Here is a 9,013-nt window from a genome sequence, read left to right as displayed (position 1 = left end):
AAATAACGACTTTTTTTTTACTCTTTTGACTCACTGAATATGCATGCATGCATGAGCTGAAGCACTAAGGTGTGTGTGTGTGTGTGTGTGTGTGTGTGTGTGTGTGTGTGTGTGTGTGTGTGTGTGTGTGTGTGTGACAGTACCGTCCTGTACTAATCAAGGCTGCTCCCCCCCCCCCCCCTCCCCAAGGCCTGCTGCCAAGTAGTCGGACAAACACTAGAGGGCTCTCTCTGGTGGACCGAAGCGTGCACACACACACACACACACACACACACACACACACACACCCCCCCCCCCCCCGCCCCCTCTTTGCTGTCACTCAAACAAACACTCACATCCAGCAATGCAATGACAAGCATGACCTTTTCACTAACTTGTCTTAATAAGAACCCCGTGTAACACTCTCTGCCTGCTCCTTGTCTTTTTCTTTTTTTTTTTTTAATGTAGGATTTAGTTTTTTTCATGCACAGACACGTTCATGTCTACAGAATACAAATAAAACTACAAGTACACAGAAGTGTCACTTTAAAGACTTAGTAGTTTCACTTTCTGTTGCGCCAACAGGGGCCACAATGCGCGCCTTTCCACTCTGTCCAATGCGTAACCCTATGGAGTGAGCAGCTCGGTTTTACTCATCGACTGGCCCTATTTTACTCCGCTAATAACCGAGAGAAGAGAGGGCAACTCGTTGTGTTGTGTGTGGAGTGAAGAGAATACAGAAGGGAAGAGGACTTTTACCTGCACACACACACACACACACACACACACGCACCTATGTGATGTCTACGGCAACGTGAGACGATAACCTTTTTTTTTTGCGCGTCGGCGGCGGCAGAGCGGCAGAGCGGCAGAGCGGCAGAGCGGCAGAGCGGCAGGCGTTCATTGCGCGCCTGTTGACCCGGCTCCTCATCAGCCCAATGAGCGCCGCGGAGGAGGGAGGCTCTCTTCGTCTCTCCTCCATCTCCTTCCTCACTTTTCCAGTCGGCCGGCGAGCCTGTCGGAGCTCCCAACTTACACACACACACACACACACACACACACACACACACACACACACACCCACACAGCCAACACTGTCACTCCGCGGGACGGATTTCTAGCCTTTTTTTTGTATTCGTTTCTCCCTCCGCCTCGAGTGAGACGCATTGGACTTTCTTTTCTTTTTTTTGCCGTATATTTCTGAAGGAACGGTGAAGCGATGCAGATGCAGCAGCAGCAGCAGCAGCAGCAGCAGCACCGGGGAAGGATGCAAGTCTCACCGGTGAGTACACCCGGCACCGTGATGGGGCTGTGTTCACCTAACAGGTATTACCGAGAGAGCAAGTCCACAGGAAGGTCTGCAACTTGGGTTAAAAAGTAGTGCTCCTCTGTGGATGGAGCACCTTGGACAGCTCCTCCGCCGCCGCCGCTCTGTTCGCTGCCGCTCTGTTCGCGGCTGTCTGACGCGGCGGCTCTCCGGCGGGGAGCTGTCCTCACCCCCGTGGTGCTGAAACACCGCTCTGCTCAGTCACCCGACAATAGTGGCTTAAAATGCAGGAGGAGGAGAAAAAAAAATCAGCTATTTTCATGGTTAAATTGAATATGGTTTATTATTTAGTATTCTCAAATGGTTTTATTATCTTTTATATTTATCCACCTTATTTTTTCTAAAAAAATTAAAAAAAAAAAAAAAGAATCAAAATCATCTTTCGGTCTCCGGGTGAGTTGGAGGACGTCACGGTAACTCGGATCACTCCACACTTCGTGATATTGCAGTTCAGGCTTCAGAACGGAATACGTTACAGCTTATTGTCCTTGAAAATGCATCCGTGGAGCCACGCAGCATTATGATTACACTGCGCGTACTAAAAAGTTACCAGAACTAACCAAGACACAGCTGACATAGCCATAGCATGTCCACCTGGACAACTCAAAGCCAACCCTGTGTGGTTTATTATGGGTTTTTTTTTTTTGTATTTCTCCTCCTCTGGTTTTGCATTCTGGTGAACAATGCGCATCAGTGTGCTGTAAACTGAAGCGACTGAGCTGTTTGAATGGACGTTGAAGATAAAACAGTTTTTGATTAAAGGTCAAAATTTACATTACATCCTTTTTTTCCTCATTGCACGGTTTGTATTCAATTTGACTGTTTTGCATTTTATTTCAGTCTTGCTGTGTTAAAAAAAAAAAAAAAAGTAAATGCAATGTTGATTAGAAAAATGCAGTTCCACTGTCATATCACATATTTGATTCAATGATTAAACACTTCCTCTAAATACCCTCACGATGATCTCATCTGGATTACTATGATATCAGTAAACTGCAGCGCTGTTGACATTGTATCGCCTCACCTGCAGACACCCACTGTATGTGGAGCTCACACTATTGCCTGCATGCAGCGGCGTTTAAAGGAATCTGATTGCAGCCCATGACACGTTTCAAGCAAAATGTGTTGTGAAAGCATTAATCATAAGAAACATGTAATTGCTCAAAATCTTTTCAAGGATAATCCCCAGAACAACAGATTAAAAGCAAGGCAATCTGATGTTGTGGGCTGGATAGCCTCAGAGTACAGACATACCCATTTGTTGTTCGCTTGTAGCGGCATAATATGACAACAAGATTGGAATAAAGGGTCAGGTCTGCTACAGAAAGATCATTTGTAATAATGAAGTGACATTTTGACTTCTTCTACAAAAATGAGATTTTTCTTTCTGCTTTTTAAATCCTTATACTTGCATTCCCAAGCATATTTTCTTCTCTCTTTCTCATCTGATTTCTTCAAATATCTCTACTTCTTATGCATATCTCCCCCTTTCTTCTCCACGTCCTCCAAACAACACCTCACAAGACTAAAAAAACAGGCTAACAATTGACTGTGATTGCTCCCTCATAGGTCTCCCTCTCGGAATAAAGCCAAATGGATGCTGCGCTGCGCTCCTCAACCCCTCACCAACTGCTATGGAGGCATGCCAAGCCATGCGAGTGACCTTTATCACACCATGAATGCAAGCTCCGCCGTTCAAAGAGGACACAAGTAACCTTTCCCTTGTTATCCAAGAAGGAGCTGTTGATCTGAAGAGAGGGGCTGGAAACCAGAGGCCGAGAGAGAGAGAGAGAGAGAGAGAGAGAGAGAGAGAGAGGAGTCTCGTCAAACGAACAAACAAACAAACAAACAAACAAACAAACAAAACACACAACGACAGGATGCCAAAGCGGTCCGAGGAGATGCTGGTGGATCTGTGGATGTCCTTGCTGCTGGTGTGGATTACTTGTGTTCCTTGTGTGTCCATGACTCCCATCATAGGCCAGTCCAAAAGTACACAAACCGGCGGGTCTGCAGCGGAGCCGAGCGGTCCTGGCGAAGGACAAAGATTACTGAGCCGCGCCAAGAGAGGATGGGTTTGGAATCAAATGTTTGTGCTGGAGGAATTCTCTGGACCCGATCCAATTCTGGTTGGCAGGGTGAGTGCTGTGATTGTCAGCGTTATATTAAGCTCGCTTATCGTGTGGAAACATTAATTCGGCCAGTTGAATGCTCCCTCGTTTTTTTTTTTTACTTCCCATGGGCAGTGTGAGGTTTATGGTTGTCGAGGGGGAAGCAGAGATATGGGGACAAGAGAGAGGGACGTCTGAGGGGAGGGGAGAGCTCTAAAAATGCTTTTGGAAATAATTAAACTCTCATCAAATAATCAAACAAAATGTTCTGCTGTGTTGGATTGTCCTTGAAATGCAAGAAACTATGTAGCAGTCACACAGAATGTTACTTTTCTTTACCTCAATGTCCATCTTCTACACAAAATATGCATGAATGAAAAAAGTCTCTTTTTCTTTTATTTCAATCCATCATTTTCTGCCAGGTCATTTCTTTCTATGTAAGGGCATGGTTTTATTTGAAATGTGCATATAATAAGAGAGGTTTACTTTAGCTATAGATGTGAGGTTTGTTCTAGCTATGGTGGCTTTTTTGTTTTTACCATTGCAGCTCTATGACCAGCAGAACTGCGGGCTAATCCCGCGGCTAAGGGCCACCTGCTCCCTGGCCTGTGTGGAAGTGTCAGGCAGGTGGAGGGGAAGGCTGCTGGCCAGCGCGGCCAAAGCAGCTTGTTCACAGCTCATTGCTGGGACTCACCTGGGGAGAGTCAGCCTGGCTGCCACGCTCGCTTCCCTCCCCCAGAATATATATATCGACCGTGCGTCTCTGGCATGGGTGGGAATGCGGGGCCATCGAGCATATTTGATCTCGTTCAGTAATAGCTTTTGCAAACAGTGTCGTGGTGCCTAATTGGTGGGCCTTTCTTGTTTATGACACATTGCCATTGTAGTGCATTGTACAATATTTTTTTTTGCAACCCCCTCAGATATGGCAGCTGAAAGCAATGTAACAAAAAGCTTCAGTTGTACGAGAAAAATAAGTCACTCGGTCCACGTAAATACTTTAAATTTCACTTCCTTTTTTCACTTTGTTTTTTCTTCTTCTATCCCCAGCATTGTCATATGGCTTCATCAATTAAACATTTGTCACCATGTGGGATTTGCACCTGTGTTCTCTAAATACCATATGAACACAAAAATGCTGTTAAGTGATGCATTAATTTTTCAGTCGAGTCAATTAGGGAGCCTCTGCTGGATTCGACGAGGGCTGCTCATCAGAACGCTGGAACAAACAAGCACTCACCGGTGACCAAACGTACGAGAGCTCGGAATTTAAAGGTCGGGTCTAAGCTGGGAGATATCAACTTGGTTATATAATGATGGATATTTTACCTGAAAACGTTTCTTGAAAAAGAAAAAAAGAAAGCCACAAAAGAATTAGATGGATAAAGGAGTTGTGATTCATGAGCTCACACACTTTGAATATTACGCTGCGTGCGCCTGTGGCCCGAGTGTGAAATGCTCCTCGGGTTGTCAGCAGAGGATTGGTGGCACAGAATCGAGTGTGCATGAAGGATGCTTCCTCTCAAGGCCTCGTCTAATGCCACGCAACAAACTTGACTGTAGGACGGGTTAGTCACAGGTATGAGCATCCCTCCTGTCGAAGGACATCCGTGGATCGGGCGCAGGCAGGGCAGGGTAGGGGAGCGGGGCTCAGGATGAAGAAGATATCGACATTGCCTTTTTGCGAGGTGATGATGATGATGATGATGATGGGTTGCGTTCACTGCAAGGTTAAGTGCTCATGACTATGCCTGGCAGAGCTGAGATAAGTCCTACGTTGAACCAAGATGGCACGGTATTGGTTTAAGACTATAAATCTCTCTCTCGCTCTCAGTCCCTTTTCTTCCCCTTTTCTCACGCTTAATTAAAAAATGAATGAAATGGTTGGGAAGGTGTGATTCAAATTGCTCATACAGCTCTCTGTGTATTTTGCAGAGGTTTCCTCGCCGCATGTGTGATTGTGGGCCTATTATCGAGGAAGTCCAGGCCACGATTGGTCTCTTTCCACCCCGTAGGTTTTTTTTATGGCAGCTGCACTCTGAGGTTTAATTATACAGGCACGTGTCTCCCCCCCGATCTTCTTCCTGCGACCACGGCTCCCCTCAGCCACACCAACGGCGGGGAAGCGGAGTGAGAGATAGTGTTTGCGTGAGGGACAGAGAGAGAGATTGTGCGATCAATTTTTTTTTTTAACGCCGTGTCATTCTCGGTGTTCTCTCTCAGCGGAGACTATTAGCATAAATGCAGGAAAGCAGTGGGGGTGGGGGTGGGAGTGTTTAGAGGAGGAGGAGGAGGAGGCTGTGGAGGAACGAGGAAGGACGGCCACAAGGCGTGACAGCACCCCCCTTCCCATTTCGCTGTTCCCGGCGTGTCGTTTTTTTTTTTTCTCTTGACATTGTGATTCACTGAGCGGCGTGCTCCGTCAGTCCTGATGGCGTCGGTGTGTGTGTGTGTGTGTGTGTGTGTGTGTGTGTGTGTGTGTGTGTGGGGGGGGGGGCAGACATACAGTACCTGTTAAAGTGAAGCAGGGGAGACAGCTGTGAAAAGCTTGTTGCTCAGGCTGTAGCTTAAAACGAACACGGCATTGGAAGGGATTTTAAGGATTACTCACCGTGAGCTGGGGGACGGGTTCAGAAATAACCCGTCATTAAAGGTAGAAATAGGCAAATGGAGTGTTGAAGGTAGATAGGCTCCAACGTAACGGCGGGCCCTGACTGAGCGGGGGGGGTGCGTTGGCCCACTGTTGACGACGAGTGGGAGATGCCACTTGAGCGAGTAAAGACTCTCATGTAGGCCATTGGAAGGCAAGCAGCTCTTGATTTAACATTGCGAAACCATGATGGTAAAGTTTAGCTTGGGTTTTAAAATTTAAATCAGCGTCGTTAGTTTATGAGGTAGTTGTCGACTTTTTGAAGAGCTTTCTTTGTTTTTGGGCATGAGGCCTATCCACACCCGACACAATTAACGTCAGCCATGTTTTCCCCGCCATTTTTTTCCTCTTTGATCACACGCCGTTTCAATTATTCAAACCCACAAAGAAGAAGCTCATTTACAACGGGCCCATTAAAGGCACGACATTGCTCGAAACTAAAAGACAAACAAGTGAACAAATTGCTGTGTTTGCACCAAAGCGAAATCAGAATTCTTTGCTTTGTAGTGCGAGGCAGATTGATGGCAGTTAGCGCCGCCATATCTAACAGCCTCAGACGCAACTTTTAAGACGCATTTACTTGCCGGCGATCAATTAGCATATCTTGTGTGAGGATTGATAATGATGGATTCCAGCCGGCCCAATTGTAGTGCAGATGTGGTAAACTGACTGATCCCTCATCCCATTGTCCAACACTGTTATCCACCACGGCATAGTATGTGTTTTTCCACACAAAGAGAATTCATAATCAACCATTAATATTCATCAACTCAACTGAACTGCAGGACTGACAGTGATACAGAAAGGGAAGAAAAAGACTTTGATTATTGATTCAGCAAAGAAAAATGGATATGTTCGGAAGAAAGGAAATGGCTTTGTCTTTGTGTGTGCTGGGGGAGAGAAACACAGGCTTCATTCTTCCAAACAAGCAGTTTGACAGGATTCCCAACAAGAAGGGCCACAGTAGTATCAGACTGGTGGTGTAATGGAAGTCTGCCGGGCCTTCTCCTGGAGGCCGAGGGGATATTATATAATGTGAGTGATGTTTGCTGTGCTCCCCCCTCAAAATTGAAGAGCCCTTCCCAGTAGTGATTAGTCTGAAATGGTTTCCTTCTTGATCTAACTCACACAGGCTGAACCCTCTAATGGACTCTATGGGTAATCCTCTCCTCCAATCACAAGAACGCATTCGCCCTGTTAGAACATACGTAAGCGTATCATAAGAAGTGGGCCGGCTGTGGCGTTCAAGATCAGTGTGGCTGGGTCGATGTCATGTAGCGGCATGGTGTGTTTTCGTTAGGCTCCGCCCAATAGAGGTCAGTAGAGGGCAGAGCCAGTTTGAGTCAGAACAGGTTACTATATTTTAACCCTAGTTCTATAATCACAGGTGGAGCCCTCTACCAAGGGGGCTGTGCAGCTCCTAGGCTGCTACCTGCAGAGGGTGTGGGATTAGAGGCAGCGGGTGGTGCTGCCCTATGTACTGTGACGTCGACATATATTTGTGTAGGTACGTCCTGATTTGCCAGCTACGCTTATGCAAATTTTCGGTGGGCGAATGCGTGCTTGTGATAGAGGAGAGTATTATTCCCAGTATACTAGTGCGTATAGAACTAGGGTCACAATATTGTAACCTTGGCTTCTACCCCTTTACAGGTACATTCAGGTGATAAGAGACTACAGCTTGGATCCATTTGCTCAGAGTTTTCCTCGTAAAAAGCAAGTGTCCTTAATATGTATTTATTCATTTACTGAACGGTGCGATAATGTGGAATTTCCACGGCTCACAGATATTCTATGTTTACCACCTCGACTAGGACCAAATTCAATCCATAACTTTGTGTTCCTTTTGTTGCTTTGTGCACTTTGGACTGCCAGTACAAGATGTGGGACATGAGTCTATAAATACTGACGTGAGCTACTTCTGCTCGGCTGGATTCCTCTCTCGGTCTCGGTCTCTGTCCCCCACCTCCACCTCTTTCCCCCTCTCTGTGACGGGGTGATTATGGAGAGAGTGACTCTTGAGCCCGAGTAAGCTTGCCTCCAGGGCCGATGGGGTGCAGTACAATGATATTGTTCAAATTTTCTCTAAGTGTCTGGCTTCGGCAACGCGAAGGGCAGCGAGTCACAGCTAAGGAGGGATTGAGTCCTGAATGCAGCCCTGAGACTCCCCGGTGCTGCCGGAGGCCCCTGCTGATGCTGGTTTACAACGGACTGAAGGTTGATACCCCTTTTCTCAACTGCCCATCTGTCATTACCCCCTTACCACCACCACCACCACCCCCCGATTAGCGAAGGTCCCCAACCTTTATCTCCATTCCCTCTGGCTCAAACGGTTGAGCGTGAATTTGGCTCTGCCTTTGATTGATGGATGGAGGAGTGGGAGTTAACAAGAATATTATCCGAATTATTGCGAGTGATTGATAGCCATTATGACACATAAATTATAAGCGTTGGCTCGGATATAATACATTCTGAAATATAGCCCAAATTAGACACAGGTTCCGGTGCCATAGCGGGAGAGGGTTGAATCGGGGGGGAAAAAAAAGAAAGCTGTCATTAAATCCAGGATTGGAAAGCCTCGTCAATGTTTGTTGGACTTCGTTTCATGCCATTCGGTTTCTCACACCCACAACAGCTCCTGGAATACAGCTCTGTAATCTCTCTTCAGGCAGCACCACAAAGATCCGTATTGAGCTGCAGTGTACCAGCAGCTCCTCTGTCTCTCAGCTCTTAGATCTCCATCCCCTCCTCTTGTGTAATTTAGGAAAGAAAGAGAGAAAAAAAAGAAACATGCTTACAATCCCTCTACCTCCTTTCCCTCTCTGTTAACCGTGCTTCCCCTCTCTCCCCCAGGCTCACCTGTACAGTATATCACTAATGCCGGCAGGGCCATTATATCAATGGCTCCATGGTCACAGTCTCCCTCTACCTTTCCAATCTCTCCCT

At 46.6% G+C, this 9,013-nt stretch overlaps 1 protein-coding gene across 2 annotated transcripts in view; it reads left to right on the top strand.

Moving 5' to 3' along the window:
* The first annotated feature begins 3,186 nt into the window (after positions 1-3,186).
* The window catches only part of cdh8 (cadherin 8), a 96,468-nt gene continuing 90,641 nt past the window's right edge, over positions 3,187-9,013 (top strand). For both annotated transcript variants that reach the window (XM_054609317.1, XM_054609308.1), the window contains exon 1: positions 3,187-3,444. In XM_054609317.1, the coding sequence (XP_054465292.1) occupies positions 3,187-3,444 (258 nt within the window). The remainder of the gene's footprint in view (positions 3,445-9,013) is intronic.

This window comes from Anoplopoma fimbria, chromosome 2 (assembly GCF_027596085.1).
Source record: "Anoplopoma fimbria isolate UVic2021 breed Golden Eagle Sablefish chromosome 2, Afim_UVic_2022, whole genome shotgun sequence".
In the NCBI taxonomy this organism is placed as follows: Eukaryota; Metazoa; Chordata; class Actinopteri; order Perciformes; family Anoplopomatidae; genus Anoplopoma; species Anoplopoma fimbria.
The sequence above is the reverse complement of the archived record's forward strand: the minus strand, read 5'-3'. Positions and strand labels throughout refer to the sequence as shown.